This window comes from Ptychodera flava, chromosome 18 (assembly GCF_041260155.1).
Source record: "Ptychodera flava strain L36383 chromosome 18, AS_Pfla_20210202, whole genome shotgun sequence".
Taxonomy (NCBI): Eukaryota; Metazoa; Hemichordata; class Enteropneusta; family Ptychoderidae; genus Ptychodera; species Ptychodera flava.
This window is the reverse complement of record NC_091945.1, coordinates 5,687,208-5,715,129: the sequence shown is the minus strand read 5'-3', so window position 1 is coordinate 5,715,129 and position 27,922 is coordinate 5,687,208. Positions and strand designations below refer to the sequence as shown.

The 27,922-nt window shown below is 38.3% G+C and overlaps 1 protein-coding gene across 2 annotated transcripts; it reads right to left on the bottom strand.

Moving 5' to 3' along the window:
* LOC139116713 (uncharacterized) lies at positions 1-26,053 on the bottom strand. Of its 2 annotated transcripts, none has more exons than XM_070679311.1 (3): positions 25,723-26,053; positions 6,692-6,814; positions 1-1,082 (listed from the first exon to the last, which is right to left on the bottom strand). In XM_070679311.1, the coding sequence occupies exons 1-3, from the start codon at positions 25,835-25,837 to the stop codon at positions 853-855; spliced, it is 468 nt and encodes a 155-aa protein (XP_070535412.1). In that variant the 5' UTR covers positions 25,838-26,053; the 3' UTR covers positions 1-852. The 2 variants fall into 2 exon arrangements, with proteins under 2 accessions (XP_070535412.1, XP_070535411.1); XM_070679310.1 differs by lacking the exon at positions 25,723-26,053 and adding an exon at positions 12,717-12,971.
* Between the last annotated feature and the right edge of the window lie 1,869 nt (positions 26,054-27,922).

Below are 27,922 nucleotides of genomic sequence, written 5' to 3'. Positions count from 1 at the left end.
AGAGCCCGTCTTGTGTAAATCTTTTACCACACTCTTTACATTCATGTGGTCTGACACCAGAGTGAATCAACATATGGTTGAGTACATGGCACTTCCTTTTAAATGTTTTACCACACTCCCTGCAATTATAGGGTCTGATCTCTGAATGGGTCAATATGTGATTGTTAAGATCGACCTTCTGTGTGAATGTTTTACCACACTGCTTACATTCGTACGGTTTGACACCAGAATGGATCAACATGTGCCTATTAAGATTGCTTTGATTTGTAAATGTTTTACCACACTCTTTACATTTATATGGTCTCAAACCAGAATGGATCAACATATGGCTGTTTTTACTACTATTCCTTTTAAATGTTTTACCACACTCTTCGCATTTATGGGGTCTGACACCTGAATGGGTCAATATGTGACTTGTAAGATTGCTCTTCTGTGTGAATGTCCTACCACACTCTTCACATTTATGTGGTCTCACACCAGAATGGATCAACATATGGCTGAGTACATGATCCTTGCTTTTAAATCTTTTACCACACTCCCCGCATTGATGGGGTCTCATCTCTGAATGGGTCAAAATATGCTTTTTAAGACTGCCCTTTTCTGTAAATGTTTAGCCACAATTTTTACATTTATGTGGTCTGATATTCAAGTTGCTCAATACATGTGTCTCAAGATTGCCATTCTGAATTAATGTTTTACTGCATTCACTGTGTTGGAATGATCTTTGATCAGATGGGATCACTGCAAGCCCCTTGAGATACATGCTGTGTGTGAAGGTCTTAACACTTTCTTCACATTCACTTTCTTGTACCCCTGAATAGTTTATGCTATGAGCTCCATCATTGCTATTTTTCATATAAATTTTACCACACTCAGTGCTGATTTCACCATCACAGTTGTCCCATTATGAGGTTGGCACTCAACCATATGGACGGAATCTTTGTGTAATATAGTTTGGTGTTCGATGTGATGGTCCTCGTACCATGGAGTCATGTCTTCGTTGCTGTTCTCCTGGTTAGACATGTCATATTCCCATGTTATAAAGCAATATTGCATGATGCTCTGTACAATAATTGATGCATCTGTTGTGAGAGAGTTTAATATAAAACATTTCATTAGAGTAAGGTAATAACAACAGGGCTCCATAAAGCACAGTTGGGACAAGAGACAGAGAGAATTAGGCTTTTGATGTTTCTTTTAACAACTTCCGATAATATTGGACAAAACATAGACATTTTCATGGATTGTATTTGATCACCGAGCAGCACATCAATAGCCATCACACCGGTCTTTAATCCAAAAATTATGGGTCAAATGTCACATACACAGTTACTGAACACACCAAAGACAGCACAGCACAGCAAGGCACAGACTACATGTATGAACAAAGTACATTACACATGTAACAAGTCATCGTTGATGACACAGTCCCCACTTGTTAATGGGTACTTTGATTACAGGTCCTCAGAGAGGATAGAGTCCTCTTCATTAGAAATACTGTGATAAAAATACTTTTGAATAAATTCGCTTGATACATGTCTGAGTTCAGGACATGAAAAAATCATAACAAAATGGCCGCACAGCAGCTATATTGAATCGTATCACAAAACAAATTAACGTGCATATGTATGACCAATCGTATCACAAAACAAATTAACGTGCATATGTATGACATTGGTCAATCTCCTTTTACCAACTTTGAATAAAATCGCTTGATACATGTCTGAGTTATGGTTCTGGACATGAAAAAACGCAATAAAATGGCCACACGGCGGCCATATTGGATCTTATTACAAAACAAATCAATGTGCATGTGTATGACATAGGTCAATGTCCTTGTACCAAGTTTGAATGAAATCGGTTGAGATATGCCTGAGTTATGGCTCTGTACATGAAAAAATCGTAACAAAATGGCCGCATATTGGATCGTATCACAAAACAAATTGATGTGCATAGCTATGACATTGGTCAATGTCCTTGTACCAACTTTGAATAAATTCTGTTGAAACATGCCTGAGTAATGGCTCTGTACATGAAAAAATCATAATAAAATGGCCGCCTGGCGGCCATATTGGATCGTATCGCAAAACAATTGACGTGCATATGTATGACATAGGTCAATGTCCTTGTACCAACTTTGAATAAAATCGATTGAGATACGCCTGAGTTATGGCTCTGTACATGAAAAAATCGTAACAAAATGGCCGCACGGCGGCCATATTGGATCGTATCACCAAAAATATTGAAGTGCATATCTATGACATTGGTCAATGTCCTTGTATCAACTTTGAATAAAATCAGTTGAAACATGCCTGAGTTGTTGCTCTGTACATGAAAAAATCGTAATAAAATGGCCGCCTGGCAGCCATATTGGATCGTATCACGAAACAAATCGATGTGCATCTGTATGACATATGAAGTAATCCTTGTACCAAGTTTGAATGAAATCGCTCCAGGCATCTCTGAGATATCTGCGTGAACGGACGGACGCACGGACGGACGGACGGACGCACGCACGGACATGACCAAACCTATAAGTCCCCCCGGACGGTGTCCGTGGGGACTAAAAAAGTTAAAGTCATGAAAGCAATTAAATGTTATTCCTAATATTTTTCTTCATTCACGGAAGGAAAATTTGAGTGATGTAAGTTAGTGACCGTCCCCCTCCTCTTCGACTCGTGGTGACACGGTCATTACATCAGGAGTATTTTCTGTGGTGAACACAGAAAAATATTAGGGAATAATATACTTATCACATGCACAAGCCAAGAATTCATTATTTTTTGCAAAGTAAAAGAAGTTTTCTAAGACGATGCCATGTTTAAACTTTTGAACTACTTTAGGAATAATATCAATACGCCGTGCGCAAGCTGTCAATCATTTCCAGTCGTCCATTGCGTGAGCGAGGAACATGGCGTTCACGTTCATTGGTGTATGGAGCAAATGCCAGACGACCTCTTGTTCTACACATACCTTCCGCAAAGTTATACAATATTCAGGGTTTTACATCACTTTTAACTTTTGAGAGTCCCTGGGACTCCTGGTGTTAGAAAATGGGAGTCCTACATCAAAATATGGGGGTCCCAATTTATTTCACAAAAATGTTTTATAGTTTATCAATGCCATGGTCTTCACTGTGTTCAATTAGTATTAATTTGCATACACAGAGACAACAAGGTTCCATATTGTACATGGAGGGGTAACTATTGTGCAACACATGCACACAACTATAGGGCATATTCAACTGACTCTGTATAGTTTGAACCGCCTGTATAACTATAATGAAGAGTTGAAGACAAAAACACATTTCACTAACCTTTTTATCGATTAATTTTGGTGTTTGACCAACTTACATTAGTTTAATTCACGTACGCGTGTGTAACTATCTGTGGCTTATCGAGTCACGGACTCGTACTACCATACATACTAGTCAATCCGTTCGCCAAGTTTGATCACATTTTTTGACAAGCACGCTACAAAATGGAAAGAAACCACTAAGTATCGAGGAAAAAAGTTTCATGTCCGGTTTATTTCAGTTAAAAAAATGCGTAACACGTAGGAAATGTCTCGCAATGTCAACAGTTCAGAACAACTACATTTCATTTACAAACCGGGTCGACTGTTATGGCCGTCTCGCTTCAGGACGGCCGGAGGTCAAATATCAACAGTTTAAAGGGGCTTTTTGGCAGTCAAACGCTTGAAAATTCACAAAATACACTTCAATTTAACCGAATCCTTACAAATTTCTCAATCTTGCATGTTTTGGACTTCGAAAACCTTAACCTCGGGTTCCATGTCGAGAGTTAGGCATCACACAGTGCCGCCATCTTGGCCGCCGATACGTTCGAAGTTCACTATCGCGATCGATTTGGTCACCAAATCGCGTCATTTTTCCATAAAATATTCTCAAAAAAACTGTAAAATCTATCATTTCTATCACCCAGAGGGCAGTAGCTTGGCATAATATAGTTGTCTTCCGTGTCTACGGCATGGTAAAGCTTTCAAAACGTACGTACGTGTTTCGTTCAATGCACTGTGGCCGTATCCGCGTACGGGTGAAACTGCAGACCTGATTAAATATTCATGAAAACCGCTGACCTCTTTTGAAGAAAGTTCGCATAAATTACTGGAATTTTCGATTGTTAGGCTGCATGATGTCATTATTTTAGTCCTTATATGGTACTAAACTGGGTTCAAAGGGTCAGGAATACCCTCCTTCTGGCTGAGTTCGGCAATGCATAGCTAAGTTAGGCATAAGCATAGAACGCAATCACTGTCGGTTTATATACCGACGTGGCGCTGAGAGCGAGAATGCCGTGTCGGTTTATAAACCGACGCGGCACTTTAAGGGTTAAAGTACGGGGTCGGTAAAGTTTACTGGGATGTGTTTTACGTGTTCAGCAGCTTCGCAAGGTGTACACCAGCAACAGATATTGCTGCGTCCCAAGGGACGCGTGGTTTAGTTTTTGAGGGGTCCTGCGTCGGTTTTATGCGTAAAGGACGCAGAAATGCGCGTCATGTAAAACCCTGCAATATTTCAAAGATAGCATACAGGCCTAGAAATTTACCTCAGCCAAAGAGACCCTATTTTTCGGGAACAAACATCGACTGAATCTCGATGGCGTGAATACTGTAAACGTCGCGCCTGACCGTGGTTGTAATGCTTACGGAACTCATGGTAACGCAACCAGCTTCAAGCTTGTTGTTTCTGCAAATTATTCACCTAATTCCTTAGGAATACACAGGCGGTAGACTCTTGTGTTTAAATTGTTCAGATTATTATTGTCGTAGTCTGTGAAAATATTGATTTCAATACATGAATTTTGGAGGCCTGGACACAGCAGTTGACCCCCTTGTTGCAGTGGAAACCGTATGTCTACCACATGAGAGTACAAAGTGCATCGAAATATCAGGCATCAGCGAGGTCTATATGAATACAAAACTCCATGCATATTGGTGACAAAACTAATTCATGAGGGCTCAAAAATTTGCTAAGTTGATGTTTTTTGTCAGACTCTAATAATTTTGACTAATGTTTACGACATTTTCACGTCAGACACATTTTGATCATGGGGGAAATACCGGCCACCATGTTGTTTGTTTACATTGACAAGCACACCGAAGATCAACGCAAAAAAGGTCGGACGCACCAAAATTAATGACATAGATGCAGGTTGTTGTGACCTAGAACGACCAGAGAATAATCCTGTATTTTTTGTTTGGAGACAACAAACTTGGCTTGTGCATGTGATAATATAAATTAACACTACAGTCCAATACAAGCATACATGAAAGCATGGCTATTTAAACCATGGGTGATCACAGAGATCAATATTGAGTAAAAAAATTGTAAAAGACACAAACATGTCTGACAAGAAGTTTGTAATGCACACGTAGGTAACTTATTCTGAACAATAACGAATTACATAAATGAATTCTGGTGTTTGTACAGTACTTCATAAAGTGGTGGCCAACACATGCATTTCTGGGCACATTTTGCCTTACAAAGTTCAAAGTACACAAGTAAAAGAGTGCAAAGTCTGTCAATTTCCTTTAAGGGGGCAGGTCATTATTAGCCGTAAAGATTATTATCCTATGCAAATAGCATAAACCTTGACACAGTGCAAACAAATTTCAAGTGCTGACGCATAAAAACGAATATTTCAAGACGCATGAAAATGTAGGTATGAGACTAGTTCAGCTGTATTTTGTATGATTTAGTGAAATCTTTCTTAGGCAATTCATTTGACACTAATGGCAAAACACTGTCACACTCATAAGTCAAGTTGGTATAAATACTATAGACTTATGAACATGCAGTAGATCAGAGCATGACAAAATGGCAGTCACATTATCAGATTGCATCGAAAATAGTATCAATGATACTTGATCACATTTGACTCCATGTGGCAGGGAAGAGTGAACTAAGTTTACCCTTTGGAACATGCACACCTAATTTGGCAATTGGACGAGCGATTTTAGAAAAATATTTTTGACCAAATAATGGGAAAATTGCCCCAAACATACAAATATGAAAATTTCACCACGATTTGAAGACATTCAACTGTGGTTGCCTCTGGGTACATGCATATGAAGTTTCAAAGCAATCACAATAGATAATTCAGAGAAAGTGATTTTTAAACCAAAAATGCAAAATATTGCCCTAAAAATACAAAATATGAACATTTCCCCAAAGAATTAATAAATGCAAAGTAAGTCAACCCTAGATCAAGCAGAAAATAAATTTTGAAAGCATTCAACAAGAGCTTTGGCAGAAAATGACTGTTTAACCAAAAATGGTTACTGATAAGTAATTTGCCTGTTTTCGCTTTTCTACCTCATTTACATATTTTTGACACAGACAGGTTTATTTGAACAAATTCACATGTCCACCTCTGGGTGCACCTGAACACAAAATACTAAGATGGTAGGTACTCCAGTTTTGGAGTTTTAATGAGAATGGACAGAGAGACAGAGAGACATGCATGCATGCATGCATGCATGCATACATACATACATACATACATACATACAAACACAGACAGAGAGACGCCACTGACTCACCATATACCGGTACTCTCTTTGGTTTATATACATATACGATGTGCGATGTGGCACAACAAACATAAACAGACATGAACATACTATACAAAACAAAACTCACCATCTGCCCTGTATAACAAAACCTTACCTTTCATTGATAATGTATTGTCTTGATATTGTTGGCACATCCTTTCAGTCAGTGTCTCTATTGGTTTCACTAGCTCATGCATTTTGTCCAAATGTTTTAGAGATTTGAAAATTGTAGTACAATCTGTAAACAAAAATGTTGCAACATTAATAAGCCATAGAGTAACATCAATAGCTGATCTATTTAACTTAAGAAAAATAATCAGATATCACACTCATATCACTGAAAATATAAGCACCACAACAATGTGCTCCAGCACAACTGAGTTTCAAAAACTGCTGGAATCTTCAGCAACCTCAATGTTCACAATTCCACCACACTTTGGGCACGCCTCTCCATCACTTCCTTGTAAACATTGAAAGTTTTTTAACATAGCTCTATAACTTATTTAATGACTAACCAATATGCAAATACTGCACTGTACATTTGATAAAACTCTGGAAGTCACATTGTCCTGTTCTTGATAAAAGTGACATCTTACTGCTTTCACTGTACATGTATCATGTATGGGTAAGAGTAAAAATTAGTGAACACAAAATAATTTTGTTTGAATGTTTTTAGTAACCGAGGTAGTCAACTCATCCGATCACTTTAGAGCCCTACGAAAATCCCTTTCACTTTGCATGTCAGTGGTATTTCCACTATTCCTTACTTGTGCCTCTAATGTCACAAATAATAATGTACCTGTGCATACCAGGGCTGTTACTTCATTAGCTGTGCAGTAATATAATGTAGCGCTGTCTGACCAAAATTCAGGTAAACCTAATTCAAGATTCATGATTCAAGATTCGTGTTCTGCAGTTTATGCTGTTCTTGCATACGATGCTTTGTGTTCCTGATGTTACTTTCCTCCACTGGGAACACACAGCATCAGACGCAGGGCTAAAAACAGATGCAATTTCACTGAAATTTACTTTATTCAATCCATGTACTCTGATAGATCAAGGACTTCAACTGCGCCTTCGAAGTGGATAAAGTGGTGTTCTGCAGTACGTGTGTTTACAAATTCTACATGGAGGGGGCCCAAGGTCATTACAGTACGGGAATGGATAGAAATTACAAGGAGGGAGAGAGGGCCGGTGTTTTTAGAAAAGACATGGTGCGTAAAACAGCGACCCTACAACAGTGTTTCCTAGAAAAAAGTAACCCTCTCTAGTTTTCGTGTGCAACTGAAAATGGCCCATTTGTAAAATTTAGGTCATAGGTCACTCTGGTCACATGACATTTCGTCGAAAAAATGTAATACATCACTTGCGAAATTCAAGCGTAAAGCAAATGTATCCAAAGTCTTAAATGCGCATATTTCTCAAGTCTGAGAGTATTTTGCTTTTGAACTTCTACGAGAATGGATATCTGAATCGTTTGAAAAACTATTATGCTGAAGCAGGTTTCGTGCCGTTGTCTATAGCGATATGTACAGTATAGCACTGTTTGTTACTAAATATAGCTGCATACACGCCTAACTTTGGACAAGTATCGCTTGAAATTCAGACAAATTTTATGTTGTACATGTATGCCTGGCTGATATTGGCACCTTGTAATCTGAACCATAAATTGGTGTGACTTTTAGTATCCATAGTAGCACTTTCAGTCATTCTTGCGGAAAATGCAGACAGTCACAAACATTTATTTTTGCATATTAATGAGAGAAATGACGTCATTTGCGATCAGTGGTATATCGGTTTGGCTAATTGCATATCTGGTTTAGCGAATAATTTTTTAGGGCTTCTAGCCAAATTTGCTACAAGATTTTGGAACCCAGGGGAATGATACGAAAGTGTTATGTTTGTAAGAAGGATTTCCAGGTAAAGGACAGATCTCCACCTCATGACTTGATAGTGAGACACAAAGATTGTCACCCATACACAAACACACTGACAGGATACATAAAGTGACTCCAAGAGTCAAACAAAACACATACTACCACTTAAAATTGAACTGTCTACAGGGAAATTATCCCCTTGTCCAAGCAAAGCAGTTAATTATACATGAGGTAGTCAGATCAAAAATAACAGTGGGACATAGAAAATCTGACAATGTTCAAAGAAGGGTGGTTAGTTCAACTTCTTAAGACTCATGCTAGCTGTCTTATAGCCCCTCTCCTATACAAGACACACACACACACACACACACACACTGAACATGGTTGAGGTCAAAGCCAGTGTACAAGTTGCTGGCACCATATGTCAGTTCCCAGTTTGTTTTAGCACATCTTCATGCATCTTGCATACTTCAATGATTTTCACTTTTACTGATATTGTTTATTGGTTTTGTATTACCAATGCTCATGTCACTTTCAGTTTTTACCTGTTTACAAGAAAACAGTAGCTATGGTTTTGACTTGGATCCGTGTCAGGGTACGGAAATTTCCACTTTTTTTCATTGCTTCCACGGATATACAGAAGTAATAATGTTCAAAGTGGACAAAGTTATATGTGTGTTATCTGTTTGTTTTTGCATATGTTCAAAGGTATTGTGTTTTATCAGTACATGAAGTTTTCTATTTTATTACTGAGTACTGTTTTGTCAGGGCCTAGTTGATTTTAATAAAGATATGTCACTTTTTACAGTATTTTATTTGTTTTGTATCATGCTGTGCTCTCCCTTGCCTTTCAAAATTGTACTTAAATTTATGAATTCAGTTTGAAAAAAGTTAGCACAAATTATGTAATGCTAAGCGTCCCTACCATTTTTAGCAATCTCTTCTGGTATTCAACAATGAATTATTTTATGAATGCATACATGATAGATAAATTGGGGAAAGCAAAAAACAAAAGTAAAATTGAAAAACTTCCTTGATTTACTTTTATTTAGAGTATGATTTCTATTGACACTGAAGACTTAAAATTTGGTGTGCATTTTAAAAAGATCATTTACATCACTGTATACCACAGGTCATGAATGCTTGTAACCCCCCCCCCCCAATTTCTTCTGTACTGAGGGATACCCTCACCTGAATAAAACGTGCCATTTTTGTCAACTTCCCCTCGAATTTTATTCAAATAATCGATCTTCATTTCACAATATCACACTTTCAAGTATATTGTGACACAAATCATAACACTCTGTACATACTTGTAGTCAGTGATGGATCATTGTATATCAAGCCGGCGTTAATATTATCTGTGCTTGTGCAACTAAAAGATGTTAGAAAGTCTGTCTTACACTGTGATCTTGAAAGTATGCATGTCATTTATAGGTGTACCGGTATATCTCTGTAGGTGCAGTCATTATGCCGTGTTAATCTAAGAAACTCTTTTTAAGTCATCAATGATCAGAACATTTGCTAGTCAAAAATGACCTTTTCTCCTGTGCGGGTTTGCAAAAATTTTGTCTCCATTATAAATGCAAATTATATCACAGGTAATAAAATGTAAACTGGTGATCCTGCTAATATTTTTCAAGAGACAGTCATATTTTTTAAATGCTGCAGATGATCATTATTTTGTGAAGTGGATAAACTTTCTTAAGTTTCATTGTGTGACTGTGCTCAAAATTGTCCCTGCAGCATCAGAGAAAACTATCAGTATCCATAACAATAATTGAATTTCTGAGACAGTTTGTTGTGACATATTTAGAAGGAAACCCATTTGAGATTGGCAGATTATCATTCTGTAGATCATCCTATGCCAAATCTGTGATCAACCAACAAAGATTTCTGGGTATTAAACTTCAATACTGTATGGAATCTAGCCTCCATGCACAGACAACCACTTTGACTTTGCGGTACATCTTTCAACTACAATCTGGACAACTTAACTTTGATCAATTCTCGGTGGTTTCCTTATTTCCTATGATTTCATATCAGTTGCCTTTTATCCCAAGTTTCTTTTCCAGCTGAGTATACTGCGAACCAACATTATTTGTAACTGCCCGCTTCCCTCAATCAGCAGATAGTACTGTTATAGTATCCATGTGACGAGAAATGAATTCCTGAGCAAGAAAACAATACTGTGGACTATATCTTCTTTCATTTATGTATGTATTAATACGTTGTCCTATGTGCAGTGTTGCAGTCAGGACACGCCCTCGCAACAATGTCCCCAAAACGGAACCTGTTGTTCCGTATTCTCACACATAGACTCTCCACAGTTCGCTGTGCCTTGTTTAGTGCGCGCCCACGATGGGCCTGCATTCGAAGGCTACGCTGTGCCAGCTGTGAGCACGCGCTGCCAGACACAGCGACTGTCGGTTTTTGCAAGTATATGAATATTCATAAGGGTAGTGACGTCAAAAGAAAAACTGTCTACCTGGGCGGAGAGAGATATATACTAGTAGCTGGTAGACCTATATACGCGGTATGTTTTTATTTTTCATTTTTAATTTTATTTGGCTATGCTACCTGTCATTTTTGTTTTGATTAACGGATGTGTGGAGTTCTATAAAGTACCCGGATCAGGCAGAAATCCGACCGGTCGCTTGCAAGAACGTCCAGACCCTGGGATTCGTGTCGCGTCTCTGAAGGGCGCGCGCGTGTTCCAACAGGGAAGAACGCGAATCGCAGGGTCTCTGCCAGACTATCTCACACACTGCGGGTCACCTTGGGCGCACTCATGATTGAGGCGACTGTGTTCAATGGGTGTAGTCTGCAAGTACATGTAACATCTGTTACTGACAGTGGCCTTTGTTTTGCATGATTATGTTGAGGCTTCTACCGGTATTTACATTGCACTTGGTTGTAGTCTGACTGAGCTCTGATTGGAGCAGATACAGTATACTATTACAATTGCCTGAAACTAAAGCATAGCTATAATAATATAATACAAAAGTTGATTGACAACTGGTGCATGTTCTCCCCAAAATGTGCAAAATATCCCCAAAAATAGAGGGTAGTGGGATACAGTGTCCCCTGGTTTAAAATTCCTGGCTGCCACACTGTAAGTGTGTATCGATTTTAATTCTTTAATAGAGCCGACACACAACGGGTTGCACAACCTTACTGAACTGAACTGATGGTGACGTTGGCTGTCCTAGATAATGGAAGATAACAAAATAAAACGGCTGTGTATGTTAATACATCGGAAAACATAGTAGTGTTTTCAAATTTCCCAGATCACAAGTTGGACTTTTTAAGGCACCATGCTACACAGTCCGGATTTCCAGTTCCATGGTTCCAGTAATTCCACCCAACGGTACAAACACTTTTGCAGAGCCACTATTTTGAAAAACAACGGCCCTCCCTGTTGATAATTTCTCCAGTCTCTTTCTATATAGTAACCTACCCTGCCAACACATAGCTGCGTTTCCACAACTAGTTCCCTAGGTGTAGAATTTGTAAACACACATATCGCAGGCCAGCACTTCATGCATATAGCAGGTGCCATCAAGTTCTAATGGTAAATAATCGATAAAGTAAATTTGAGTGAAAATGCATCTGTTTCTATCTTAAGGCCTGTGGTGGCATCAGATTGTCTGGCAAGGAAATCTTTTTATTAGATTACAATTTCAATGGAAAACAAAGGGCTATTCCATAATCCTCTTATAGACTAAAACAAACTTGGTTCTGGAGATCAAGTCCCTGGCCTTTAAACTACAGAACTTGAGGTGAATGCCGAAAACCGCGACCTTCTGTACAGCAGCTAATAATATGGCCTCACGTGGTTACAGACCTAAAGCTGGTTAATCATAGCTGTAATAATTGTTGCCCATGGGCCGTGGCCGGCTTCACCTGACATGTTGGCTGCGCTACACAGCCAACAAATCAGAAAAAGCCGGCGCACGGCCCGTGGGCTACATTATACAATTATTGAAGCTTGTAAAACCATAGACCCTCGTTTTTCTCGAGGGTCTATGGTAAAACCACAGTCCCTATAGAGGGACTGTGGTAAAACACAATCATCTCTTCGTCGTCTTGCAGCCTTTGGCGAAGCCAAAAAGACGACTGCAAAATACTATTCTGGGTCAGAGGGGCCGTCCAACATGTAATTGACCGCAAGCTACTGTGCACTAAATACGGGTGTTTCATCTCCACTTCACATGGATCATGGAGGTAGGAAGTCTAGCAGCCTCCATGCATGGATCTTACCTTGACAGGCTTGTTGCCCACCGCAGTTGCTAATGAATACACTGCCACCGCCGCCATTGCAGGTTGAGGTTGTTCTTTCGCAGTGCTCCAAATCAAAAAGAAGACAGTCCTTGTCCATTATTTCAATTTTTTCTGCAAAAATATTTCAGCAGGACGTAAAATTCAAATCTGAGATTGCGCCAAACCACGGGCTCTCCGCTGCTGTGGCTACGCCGAGTACTCACAAAGAGGGTAAGCGGTAAGCGTTGGTTATATAATAATATGGGCTTTTGACCTCTCAACTCAACTTTGAAACATCCGTTGGAGGCGCTTTGCACAAAGGCGCTGTGTTTCACACACAGGCGCTCGTTCGCTGGGTAGTCTGCTTGATCGATCGATTTCTGCTCGATCTGCCCGCCACTGCAATTATTATTATTATTATTATTATTATTATTATTATTGTTGTTGTTGTTGTTGTTGTTGTTGTTTATTTCAGGCACTCATAGGCCCATATCAAAAAAAGTACAAAAAGACAGTGATAAAAGAACATATATACAAAAGAATTAAAAAAAAAAATTATATGTACATTGCATTTCAATATGACTCCAAAAGGATGAAAACAGCAACGAGTCAGAATCCATAAAACTGCGATGTAAAATATTCTCACTTTCAATCAGACGAACCCTGGATTTGAAAATCCAGGGTTCGTCTGATTGATTTAAAGAGCTTGGCGCTGAAGTGAAGTAAAATTCAGAATGCTCCTCTGCACACAATTGTTACTTATACTAGGGCCTACAGGCAAATTTAAGTTGAAAGATGATTCTCATAGAATTATTGTACGCAACTCGCATAGTATTCATCTGTTTTACACTATAGTCACTCCAGATATTCAGGCAGTATACGCTGTACATGAAAGCTCTGAAAAGAACATTTTTAACCTCATACGAACAATGACTGAAGTTGCGGATAATATAGTTTGCCCTGGCATACATACACTTCAGCTGTCTCTGGATGTCATTATTGTCATCTCCAGTAGACGACACCATGTAGCCCAAATACCTTTTTATTTTTTACAAACGTGAGCAACTCTCCGTAGAGGTACACTTTCGGGTTACTTACTAATTTCCAAGACTTTGGCAGAAAGTACATACATTCAGATTTAGTAGAGTGGAAGAGAATATCATGATCATTTCCATACAGTTCGCATATCTTAATAAATTTTCTGAGTGATTTGACTGAAGGGCAAGTCAATACAATACATCTGCATAGAGCAAACGGTTGATTATATTACCTGCTATCTGGCAGTCCACACCAGACCCTTGCAAAATGTAACTGAGATCGTCTACATAGACTGCAAACAGCCTAGGGGAAAGAATGCTTCCCTGACGAACTCCATTTCTGACACAAAACGGTGTAGAGGTGGCAGAAGCCCATCTTACATAGAATGACTGGTTACGATACCACCACATAAGAATGCGAACAATGAAAAGCGGTGATCCTCTATCAATTAATTTTTTTAACATTGACCAATGATTAACTCTATCAAAAGCCTTTCTGGCATCAAGAAAGCAAGAGAAAACTGGCGAATTCTGTCTCTTATACAGGTCAATTATCTCCTTTAAAATAAAAATAAACATATCAGTGGAGTGATTCCTCTTGAAGCCCAACTGAAATTAGTATTGATGTATCTGTCAATACGGAACAAGATGCAAAGTTCAAACGCCTTAGACACAACTGTCACAAGAGCGATTGGTCTATAATTATTGACTGATGTGACATCATTTGTTTTGTCATTGACTATTGGAACAATTAATGCCTGCATAAATTTATCTGGTTAGTACTCATGAACAAAAAATGCTGTGAAACAAAAACTTAACAAAACCAAACAACGATAATTTGCATAAATAAGATGCTCAGAATGGATGCCATCTTTACCAGCAGATTTTCCCTTATCTAATTTACTAACGACGAGCATAACTTCATCAGGTGTAACAATCATTTCTTCCGAAAAATGGACCTGATTAATGGCTGTCATAACATGATTCTTATTTTGACAGCTATTCACCGAATTAAGGAGGGACTCATAGTGGGTTTTCCACATATCGTCTATTTCTGAATGGTCATTGCAACCACCTACACTTGTGGGTAAAACGCTGTCTTTCTTTGAGTATGTCCCGGCACGTACAGAGTTCCAGTGATATCCATGTGGAGGTACGTTGTGTGGCTCCTTCAAACACATTTCATCAATTTATGTCTCTTGTCAAGCATATTTCTAATATCATTGATCGGACGTCCACGGAATACAGCTCCAATGCCTTGAAGTCAGCTGTTGACTAATACCTGGCCAAATGAGTGGACTGCTAATTATTCGAAAATCTCCCTGTGAGAGGTGACGAGCCATTTAGTTTTCCCATTTGCTCGTTTCTCCTACAAGCTCTTAGAGCCGACTTGAATTTTTCACGAATTTTGCTCAGATAAAATCGGTTCCAACATGTGATGTGCGGAAGCCGATGGTTCAATATTCATCTTTCAGACCATCATGGAGGTAGTAGAGAAGGAGTCACAACTAGGCGGAGATCAAAGGGACCATGTGTTTTGCCGCTGTTTGCCTTACTAACTACTCCATTAGCACCAACGGGACTTGCGAACGCGTTTTCTCGGATTTAGGAAACAAGATTAAGTTCGTTCGGGGTCGTTCGGGTGTTTCGGCCGTCCCTCGGCAGTTGACAGATCTTCAAACATGGCGTCACGTGTCCAAGCGTCGCGTCGGGAAGTTCGAGTCGTTCCACTGATTTTGATGTACACGATGTTAAGAGGTCGAGGAACAGATAATTGAGGAAGGGAGCTTTTGCATCTGCAAAGGCACGGAGACTGAGTTGATGATAGCTTGCGATCACAAAAAAAATGCCATACATCGTAGAGCAGCATTGTTAACACGCCAACTTTTTCCAAATCCAGTTCTTGGTTCTTGCCGTGTTTTATCATGTTGTACTTGCATTAATGATAAGGTTAAATAGGAAAGCATAGCTTTTAACTGCTACGTCCATGACTTTAATGAATGGTCGCGATATATAAAACAACACGTACGATGCATTGAAACAAAGCGTCGCAACGTCGCCTATGGCGTCGCTGGCGTCGCGTCATAAACACCCGGGAAACGCTACAAGTTTAACCCACGCTCACGGCAGTGCTGCAGTCCGCTGCACCATACTCAGTACATGATTGAAAAGTTCGTGATCAGAACTTTCATTCTAACAAGGAAAGGTTCCTGCGATCGAATGTAAAGTATATAAAAAACGACGTTAAAATTACCAAGATTTTGAGAATGAAAAACTTAAATTCCTTGTAACTTCACTTTTCGTGGACGGAACGTGTCGGTTCTTACACTATCATGACGCACTTGACCCAAGCTACGCAAATACAGTCTTTGCGCATGCCTTATGACACTGTGGAGAAACTGAGTCGCATTAGCAAACCCAGGTTAATTTCACTCGGTTCGGTTGCGAAGGTACCGTCGGCAACGCAGATGGCGGGAAAGGGGTGTTAAACAATGGACATAAAGGGATTAAACCAATGGTGCACAATAGTAATAAACGTAATTATCTCAGTTGTGACTCCTTCTCTACTACCTCCATGAGACCATCGAGTCAGTTTTGAGTTGAAAGAAAAACAAATGATTTTCAAGTTACGCCACTAGAGGCGCTGCCTAGGACTCTCATACAAACCACAGGAAATAGCTGGTCTTCTCTATACTCTCATTCTAATAAATGAATTACGTTCCACTCCATTCACTCATTAATGATGGACCAGCCAGAGGTGGCAGCTTTATTAAAGACAAGTAGACTAAAGTATACAGTACACATTATACCAGGGTACGGAAGCAAATGGCGGGGGAAAATGAAATGAAATACCCGCTTCACCTGTGCATGCCGTCAAGAGGTAAAAAACCTAAGATAAGGGAAATTCTCTGGAAACCTGTGTCCGAAAACAATGCATAACACAGGACCACGGGGTGGTGTCGGACTTCACCACTTTTGTTCATTCCCTCAATACGTAAAACAAAATAGCAACATTGTTTTTTGATGATAACTTGGACGAACCCGTCTGTAGGCTGCTGAAGCGTCTGGCTAGACTGATTATCTACTTCCTAACTTCCCACTTTAAGCTCCGTAGCCCCGCCCACGCATTAATTACCAATGCCACGTGTCAAATTCACGAAACGCGAAGACATCAATTTCTCTCTATACTATCGAACCGCAAGAAATTATATTTATACTGCGTACGTTTTAACGGAAATACTGGTTAGACTACATCATAAATTATCAATTTTCCTTGACTCTAATCGGTTCTTATAAGTTAAGATAGGTGGCTATTTATGCTTTTAGCGTACTTGTATGTGATGCAGCAAAAAGGCTGGAAAACTCCAAACGTGGTCATGAAGGAAAGCGATGAATTCCATCCGATTCAGTGTAAATCCGGGAAAACACCGCCTTAGACAGGACTTACACATCTATACCGAGGCTATGAGCCCCCCCCCCCTTCCGTTCGCCTGGTACACACTGACGATAAAGAATATGTTGATATAAATATAGAATACTGACCTTTGTTCTATTGTATTAAAAACTATATGATCTAAGCAAAAGTTTCGGGGACAAAATGTCGTAAAATATATAGTATTAGTCCAAATTTTAGTAAACATTGCATCTCATCCAACCCTACATCACATGCACTCGCGGGTCGTGAAATGTAGAGAACGATAGCTTGGGATAATGTTGGTAAGCGAAGGCCAAGCTCCCAGACACAACTATTTCGCAAAATATGCAATTGTCACATCATCAGCGGTGCGTGTGCTACCGACATACCCTTCGCCAACATTATTCGACAGCTAAGAATGGGGGAAAATCAGAGAAAACCAAAATCATTCGATACGATTTTAACACTTAGTGATACTTTAGGTCACCACATCCACATTTTGATAATGACCTTTGTGATGACGTAGGACCTAAAGAATAATATCCGACATGGAGGAAAATTCTGTGACGCACCATTATGACTTTTAACAAATGCCATTGACAACCATATCGATGTAAAACAGAGGCAAATGTAGAATATGCGGTCAATAAATCCCAACCTTTCAGACAAATCTAAGTTATTACCTGACCTAGGACACTGATTATAGGGTAATGAAGTCTTTAGCAATAAATATTTGCAAGGACACACCATAGACCCTAAAAAGGGATTAGGGTCTATGGACACACTGAAATTCACCAAAACAATACTCATTGTGGGTGTATTTATCTTGAATATTATTAAAGCAAAGAGTTTGTAAATTAACCAATTTTCCTGGTAAAATACTTTGATATCTATGTGAAAGTACGTTGTGTGGCTCCTTCAAAACATTTGGTCGATTTATGCCTCTTGCCAAGGATATTTCTAATACTGTTGAGCGGACCTCCACGGGATATAGCTCCTATGCCTCTTGCCAAGGATATTTCTAATACTGTTGAGCGGACCTCCACGGGATATAGCTCCTATGCGTCTTGCCAGGGATATTTCTAATACTGTTGAGCGGACCTCCACGGGATATAGCTCCTATGCGTCTTGCCAAGGATATTTCTAATACTGTTGAGCGGACCTCCACGGGATATAGCTCCTATGCCTCTTGCCAGGGATATTTCTAATACTGTTGAGCGGACCTCCACGGGATATAGCTCCCATGCCTTGACGTCAGCTGTAGATTAATACGTTGCCAAATGAGTGGACTGGTTATTCTTCGATATTTTAGTGTTGTACTTAAGACGGATTTACAGACGTGCTTCAAACAAGAATTTTAAATATGAAACCAAAAAGCAGATCAATATAAATAACAAATCTACAAATCTCTTTACGCAAATATGTGTCATCAAACTGCAGTCTAAAGCTCTTTGCAAGATCACCTTAGTTCCTTTTAATGATTGGCACCAAATGATCTGTCAGAAATGGAGTTGAATATCAATGAAATGATGCAATGATTTACTTTCTTGGTGTTTTAAGGAAATAGCAACAAAACAATTTTATATTAAAAAAAGATAATTCATTCTCTTGGAGTTTTCTAACTCTGTCAGTGTGCAAGAAACTGAAAATTCTGTCCGATCTATTCTGTCTACTTGAGAAACACGTCACAAAGCAAGTGGAATTCTTCTTTAGGGTTACGTTACAAGTGTTAAAATATAAATTTTGAAAATGATGACTTGGCCCTTTCACCCAGCTTTTCTGTAACATCGAAACCGACGATCGAACGTGACAAGATTGGGCAAAATCATGGGGGTGAAAGAAGTAGAGACTCTTGATGCCACGCTCCTTTTTTAAAAACAGTTAACTTTTCAGCAAGAAGCGCCCTCTACAGATGTGATACTATAACTTTTGTTTTTAAATAGATTTTGGCGGACAAAGTGATGCCTTTCTTGCATGTGATTATAAAGGACATATTTTAGCTTCCTGAGCAAACTTGTATAAAAATGTAAGCAGGATATGATTACAATAAAGGTCTTGAAATATGCCTTTATGAGAAAAATATATGAACAGCTGTGCACAAAAGTATTGATTTCAACCTTGTGAGTCCTCAGTTACAATGACTTTGTGTTTGTCTATTTCAACCTTTCTGCAATAATGCTTAATATCGACGATATAAGGATGTTCGATTATAGTTCGTAGACTAGCCGATAACAGATTATACCACTGATGGTATACATAAAAGAAAAGTACGAATGAGTTGCAGTCAAGACTTCTCAGCGGTCTAAAGTTAATGTGAATAATTGGCCAAAGTTGCAGCTCTGTAAAATATATTTCAAATTACAATACCAACGGGAAGCACACATGAATTTTATTTTATCACACGTAGTTTAAAGTCATCCTCTCAAAGTTAATAGTTAAATTTTGTCGTAATGCCATTTTCAGGATTGTTTCTTTTTTAAATTAAGTGTATGCCGTCATAAAAACAGGTTAATAATTCTATTGAAATGTACATAATGCCAGTTTTTGTACCGGTATGTAAAACTCATAGAAAGGAAACATGGTGCCATCAGGCATGCAGGCCAGTATGCATACCTAATTTAAAATCCTGCAGTGTGCTTTATCATCGATAGTGAATCAATAGCTAAGGTTATAGACTTCCGGATATAATTTACATGCATTGATTCTCATAATAACATGCACAACAAGCATTTTTATTTCGTAAATTATTGTCCAGAGAATTTGTATGGTGAATCTGATTTCATCACTCAAAATACTTCACCTTTTATTTCCTTGTTGTGGTAACTGAATCCTGTTTGCTGTATAATACATGTCAGATTTTGAAAACTGGGAAAATTTTATGATTTTGAGTTGTGATTGGAATTCACAATGTAGATATATTCACATCACCGGAAGATCATAATATTTATATAAATTTGCCACCAATTGTCGATGTTTTCATTCTATGGAAATTATATGCTCATTTTTTTCATGTATATAGATTGAGAGAGTTTGAAATAAAAGTGTTCTATTGATAAAGTGTAGTGTATTCTGGTCTTTACTCTGATGAAAAAATGCCAGTAGCTGTTCTTCCTATGGTTTTTTCACTCCTCATACTTTTCAGTGTCGACTTGTCAACTCAGCCTATATGTTTGTATAATACATATTTATAGTTGACAAGTGAACTGTGGCCCAGAGTAGAATTCCCATGTAGACAAATAACAGTGCCTTGCGGTGTCACCGAACTAAATTGTTAATAGTTTAGGAGTCGGAGAAGAACTATCTATTCACAAACAAAAACTTGTTGGAAAAACATTAAAATTAACAGCTTTATCACTTTATTTTGATATCGTGTTTTCTCTGAGTCCTGAAGTTAGAGTTAAAAATTGAAACTTAAAAATGCATCAAAATTTACACAGACACGCACAGAGACACACTGACACAAGTATATATATTTATATACGTATATTTATGTATTATATATATATATATATATATATATATTATATATATATATATATATATGTGTGTGTGTGTGTGTGTGTGTGTGTGTGGTGTGGTCAGAAGTAGTCATACATTTTAAATTCAATCGGACTGAAATAGGTACTACGATGGTGCATGGTGTAGAGTAACGTCATGCAAATACATACATACATACATACATACATACATACATACATAGTGCGACCATTACATTCAAGTTCCATCAGTAAGTTTACTATAGTTTAATTGTACATATACTCATATTTAAAAAGTAAAAAATTTGTATTTATTCATTTATTTATTAAAAGCAAAGTTGAATATATAATGCATGCAGAACGCCAAAGTATAATTTTTAAATTTAGAATAAATGTTCAAATTGCAAAATTTTCAAAATGTGACCAAAATATAGTAAATCACTGTTCAGCAAAATCATTTTACATAAATTAGCAGGCCTTGGGTTATCTTCTAAGGGGGTACTCCTGTGCAGTGAGTATTTTTCGGGAACATTTACAAATGAAACCATAATCACACTGGGTTCTATGAGGTAAAGTTTGCCATGCCATCTTTTGTCAGAATAGGCAACACAGCATGTTTAGCAACTATAAAATTGACAAACCTGACACAGGTATACACGATCAAAATTTCTTATGGCTTTAGAGTCAGACGATGTTACTTTATAAGTCAAAGAAGAGAGGAAACCTCTGACAAATACTTCTCAACTGGTTGTACATTTCTAATGATTTGTGTCATTTCACAATTAAATCATGCTCTTATTTGAAGTGAAGAAACATTGCATTCTGCGTAATGGCGATACTTCTCGACGATATGAGTGGAACTTAAACTTTCATGTCTTGAAACACTTGTTTTTGTTTGACCATATCTGAATTTGATCAAATATTACTGAATTTACATAATTAGCAACAAAATGTACATGGTAAACCTCTATACTTCAGGCCATGGTATGCATTGCATATCTACACGATCATTTCTCATACATTCACCCTATAAGACAATAGCCCACACACCTCAACTTAAAATTTTAAAACTCAAGCAATCACGTAAGTCAAGTATGTTGTATTGAAAATCAATTTATTCCTATAGAAATTTCATCAGCAGGAAATTACATGAATCGTCTGTTCAAACACTATAATATGTTGTCAAAGAATACTCTGCAAGGACAGTATTTAGGAGAAGATGATTGAAGAAAATCAACAAAATGCCAATGGTTTTGAAATACTCAAAATGTTTGGTCTTTTCAGCACTGTTTTGAAATACTGTTCTAGGAATTTGATGTCAGGAATTTTTTGAGAATAAAGAATATTATCCGTTTTGTACGATAGTAAAATGTTTGTGTATGGTTACGTATGTACAGATTAAGTTCATTTCTTCTGTCTTAATGTCACCAATATGCAAAACTGCTTCATTCAACATGATCTAGAGCTAGAACTTTTAACTAGTATTTGTACGTTTGGTATAGAATTACATTAGCTTATGGAGGAATTATGATGATATGAACTTTATATATAATGATTTCTAATGACGACATGAAAAATGAACTTCTAAAGCAAAAAGTACATCTTACTTATTACAGAGTTAAAGGCATTTGGTTAAAGGTTGATTAAAATGTTATCTGCTACACTTAAGAGATGACATATTTCCATTATTCAAAAAATACTCTCAATGACGCTAGCAAAGGGTCCCACTTTGATTGTGAGGAATTTATGCAGATATGACCTGCATATCAATCAGGGGCATTCAGTGTCATACAGTATTTCTAAGAGAACCTTGAATTGTATTTTAAGGTAAGCTTTGAATATCTTTTCAGGGCAAAGTAAAATCATAGTAGTTTTAATTGTCGTAATTTAGAACAAACAAAATGAAAAACAAACTCTAGGGAACCGTCAAACCAAAGTTCAAGGTTATATATGAACAAGCACATGATTCCTAATACAAAACATCTGTAAGACCTTCAGTGTGAATCAAATTTAAAAGTCATTGTCAAAATGAAGGAATTTCATCTAAAAACAACGGACACCACCATAAAATGAATATAAGTTTACATAATATCTAACTTCAACCTACAAGCATTATATAAAAACCGTCTTACTGATTTTTTCATTTAAAATTAGAATTTTCAAACAAAATGTTAAAAATTGCAATCTTTCACGTTTGAAATTTTCCTGTTACAGCGACCTCTATCGGCCGTTGTCTACACAGTCTTTCGTGCAATCTGTTCCATGATACAACTCAACATTTCTCTCGACTTTCTGTATTCACACTATTCAATATTCAATTTTAAACTCGATTGCTGTACTGCAACGTATCGGTCACAATTGGGTCTGTGTTCAAAGCCACAGAACCGCTGTGACCCAATCCATAGGCTTTCTTGACAGTTGTTACGACACCGATCAGTGTCGCTGATTTTAATAGCTCGCATAGTATGAAATGCATGTATGTCATCTTTGAATAGATCAACCTGTACATGAATTATCAATGACTATTTGCAGACGAATTTCAAAGTCCTGCAAATTAATTGGACTGTAATACCATGTCTTTTCAACCATATTTCCGAAAGCCGTTGATTGTGTCTGAACCTTGGACCTGTAGCGTATTAACGCTGAATGCACCAGAGCCTTTAGGGTAAATTCCAGCAAAATGCATCGTCGGCTAGTGGAAAAAATGGTTTAAAATACGCATGGTTGAAAATACGAATTGATATATGCGATATCATGAACAAGATTAAAACATAAGTCGTAGAAGGTCACTGGTAGATTTATTCAAAGCTTTACATACATTGTATTTCATTATTGTACGAGCTGAATCAGCGAAACTGATCGGTGTCGTAACAACCGTCAAGAGAGCACATGTGTTAAGGCTCGCAGCAGTTCTCTGTGGCGTTGACCCAAGACCCGAGTGCAATCGATACGCAGCAGCACAGATGTCGAGTTTTAAATTTGAATAATGAATAGTAATACAGAAAATCAAGGAAAATGTTGAGTTGTAAAATGGAACGGATTGCATGAAAGACTGTGTAGACAACGACCGATAGAAGTCACTGTAACATTCCGTATCAACATTCCGTATTAAATTTAGAATTGAATGTTGAGCTGTAAAATTGAATTCAGAATAGGATGTGGAAGTTGTAAAATTACATTCAAAATACCGCAACATTATAATCAACCCGTAACCTAGTAGCAAATATGTTAAGCTATTATTATGAAATCGGTTTTGGTCATGTAAGGTCATTACATATTCATTTTGTAGGCTGATTAACACAGAAATACTAAGACTTCTTACGCAAGTGTCTCCATGGATGAACATGGGTCACATCTACCGTATAGAGGGTATGCAACATTCACATTTTCCAAAAATACCTGAAAAGTGACAACACAGCAATACAGGTCAAAAATGAAAAAAACAAGTTTGCAAACTACCATTGAATGTTCTTCTTGTTGTCCTCTAAATGTTTTATGGTTTACAAATAAAATATTCAATGTGAAAGTCATCCTATTGCACTGCATTCACCATCTACCGTCCATGCCCGTTTGTGTCTGTTATATGCAAATATATGAAAAGTTATATGCAAATATTTCACCTCCAACCTTGATTTTCTCCATATATGGATTAAATTATTGTTAGAGGCCAAGTGCAATCAATGTTCTTTTGTATTATCATGGAGGTCCGTTGAATTACCTGGAAAACTGCTATTTTCACCTGATGACCATGAAGGCCAAAATTAGCACACACATTGTCTGCGAAAAATAGTCTATGATTCGCTTATATCAGGTATTTTCCCTTCTGAACTCTCATCACTTCAGGAGCTGGCAATATTCTAAGATTTCAAAAAAGGAAAAACTACCCAAAATTTGTCAGTTCACTGATAAATTGGCCTAGTACAGAAACTTTAAAACCAAAACTCCACCGTCCCGAAAAGGCAGAGTCGAACGATGCCGTCTTTTGAAGAACAACTGTGTAACTTACACGCGATACACTGCTGGCAGATTGTCATGATCCCATAGTCTGGTTCCCTGACCCATTTCCCCGGTAGAGGGCGTGGGGAAATATAGGGTCAGGTACCGGCTAATGTAAACATGGACGCTATTGGGTTAAAATAAAACAAGCTGTGATTGGATGAAAGTAACACTTGTAACTTTTCTCATCTTTCTTGGGTTTCGCACTTTCAGGCTCACTTGACACCAACTTCTTGTTTGTACCACAAAGCCGTGGAGGTAGAAAGAAAGACTTTCTACCTCCATGATTTAGCCACTGTTAGCACACCTCTTAATACTTTTAGAACGTCGACATGATGCCTGGCATTTTTCACAAAATTCGGACACCATTCTATCCATCGAAATCAATCGTCGTTCACAGTTCCAACAAAGTTTGCTTTCAATTAGCTGTGATATCGCAGCAGTACTTGTGGCGTGTATCGAACATGCTCGGGTCATTGGGGTCACGCCACAGTCGGCGATGACCTAAATGACCCTAGCGCGTTCGATACACGCAACAAGTACTGCTGCGATATCACAGCCAGCCTTCAATCACCTCTATTTCCCCGTACTTCTGGATTAATCCTTTCAACTGTTTCAATTTATGTTTCCCCTCTCGTGTGCCGATGTTTTTGGTTCGGATACCAGTGTTCGAACATAATTCTGATCCAGTCGAATTTTGACCGGCGTTTTCATGGTAGCAGCCATATTTGTTGTAGCATGTTCTGTCAGGTGACTAACCTCCGCCATCTTGAACAAAATTCTGTTCAAGATGGCTACCCGGTACCTGACCCTATATTTCCCCACGCCCTCTACCGGGGAAATGGGTCAGGGAACCAGACTGATGATCCCAAGGTCAGGGAATTGCGCCCTCTAGTGTTAGCTTAGCATAGCTGAACCTTGTGCAGCATGTTTTCAACTGGGGGGGGGGGACCCCCTCAGGAGCATGCGCAGTGCGACGACCAATGCCTTTTAACCTAAGCATGGAGGTACCTCCATGACCTAAGCTTCACATGGATCTTGGAGGTAACAAGTCTCTCCCTACCTCCATGAAAGGATCATACCTTGACAGGCTTGTGGACCACCGCAGCAGTTGTTGTTGAATGCACTGCCCCCGCCGCCATTGCAGTTTGTTCTTTCACAATGCTCCAGATCCGAAAGAAGACAGTCCTTGTTCATTATTTCTGCCGATTTGATCTTTTAAGAACAAATTTTGCTGCAAAAATATTTCAGAAGGACGTAAGTTCAAATCTGAGATTGCCTCAAACCACAGGCACTCCAAAAAACCGCGGCTACGGCTGTGTTGACTCTTGAACTTGAAGCAAGCAAGCTTTGGTTATATGAACTTTTGACCTCTCAACTCAACTTTGAAACATCCGTTGGGGGCGTTTTGCACAAAGGCACTATGTGTTGATAACACACAGCTCGTTGGCTAGGTAGTCTGCTAGATCGATCGATTTTCGGCTCGATCTATCGATCCAGCACTCAATCTGCCCACCACTGCAACCTAAATTTAGACTACTAGTAGTTAGGGGAGAACCATTTGATTTCTGGGGGGGGGGGGGTATGGAGGAAGAGGGTATGGGAGCAAATTTTTTTTTCCTGTCAGAGTGACAGCAATTTTTTTTTCTACTGTCAGACCTGCATCAATTTTTTTTTTCGAATGGAGTAGCAGTGCAATTTTTTTTTTCAAGTTTGTAATGCGTTGTATATAAGGGAGCCGTCATTGAGCATTATTTACAGCCTGAAACTCCGAAATTTCAATTGACCCCCCCCCCTTCGCCAACCATGATGAATTTGAGTAACCTCCATCTCTAACTCTGAAATTTTGACAGATCCTCCCACTTAGAAAAGTTAAATACCAATACATGTAATTGTAAAATTTACAAAATACAGCAACAGTAAAGACCTTTCAAATCCTGATGTACCCTGCTAGACTATCATCAGTTATCTCATGATGGTTCAAAAAAGGTGAACACATCAAAATGAAATTCAAAGTCACAATAAAATAAAGATATAAAAGATCACGCAGTATCTAACCATATAGTATATTGTTTAATTTGGATGGATATTATGACAGGGTTTTCACTAGGATATCTGACCAGGCAGAATTTGAAAGTACAGGTGGAGAACATGAGAGAGACTTAGGGGGAAAGTGTCACAGGGGCTTTCCCCTATCTTGCATGGAAATTTTTAAGATATTGATGTGTGCAATGGTGCAGTCTGAGAGGTGTTTTTAATTTTTTTACTAAGTGAAACTGTTAGAATACCCCAAGGGGGAGAGCACGAGAGGGGGATTCCCCCTCTCGTATTGGAAATTTTGAGAAATTGATGTGTTTAATGGTGCAATCTGAGAGGAGTTTCAGTTTATTTTGCACTCGGTAAAACTGTTTGAAAATGACATTGAACACTGATATTTTTACATTTTTGCATGATCAGTTTTTGAGTCACAATATTCAACAACCAAACAACGACAATACAATTTGTGAAAAACAGTTCTGTTTGCCAGAGAGACTGAAGACAAATGAATATACAGGAACGGAAAATCTGTGACCTTCTTGTGTCATTTCTGCAGCTGCCAGCTTCTAATGAAAAGCCTGGATATGGTATGTTTGCGATCCAGTGTTTGTGGTCAGAAAAACAAGGCTCACACATGTATTTCATTATATTTGTTGTTCCTCAATTTTTCATTGTCAAGGTACATCTTTCTGACAGATTTTATTGAGAAAATAATATATGGTTTAACACTAGTTTATTGACTCCTGTCTTGTGTTTTAAATTTTCACAATTTACAGAAGTCAAATAGTCCCCTTTAGATAGTGCCTATGCCATTGAGATATTGCAACAGAAATCCTGAAACATGATTTCTTAGGTCAGAAAAGGGAAGGAAAACATTGAGTGTACTGAGGTGTAAAGTAGACCTATGTAGTGCATGCTTATATCATAAGTGCTGGGAAAAGAAACATAAGAATTGCTTGTGGTAAAACATTTGCGCCGCCTATGGCGGCGCGCCGGCAAAGAATACATGAGAATAAGGTTTCCTAATTTTGCTTATTTCTGGTGCATTGTGACAATTTTTTTTTTCTCTTCTGTCTGTTCTGACAATTTTTTTTTTCAGGCCATGACAGGATCAATTTTTTTTCTTCTCTCTCACCTGGTGACAATTTTTTTTTCTCAAAATCCTCCATATCCCCCCCAGAAATCAAATGGTTCTCCCCTTAGGTTGCAGTGGCGGGCGATTTAGATCTTAATTTTTTTCAATCA

Bases quoted from the DNA above. Each gene is read 5' to 3' on its own strand.
- LOC139116713 (XM_070679310.1), bottom strand. From the start codon at position 12,834: ATGGACAAGGACTGTCTTCTTTTTGATTTGGAGCACTGCGAAAGAACA. The intron at 6,815-12,716 runs GTAAGATCCATG...TTTTGTTTACAG, and splicing joins TGGGCAACAAGCCTGTCAAG to ATTGTACTACAATTTTCAAA. The intron at 1,083-6,691 runs GTAAGGTTTTGT...CTCTCACAACAG, and splicing joins CAATACATTATCAATGAAAG to ATGCATCAATTATTGTACAG.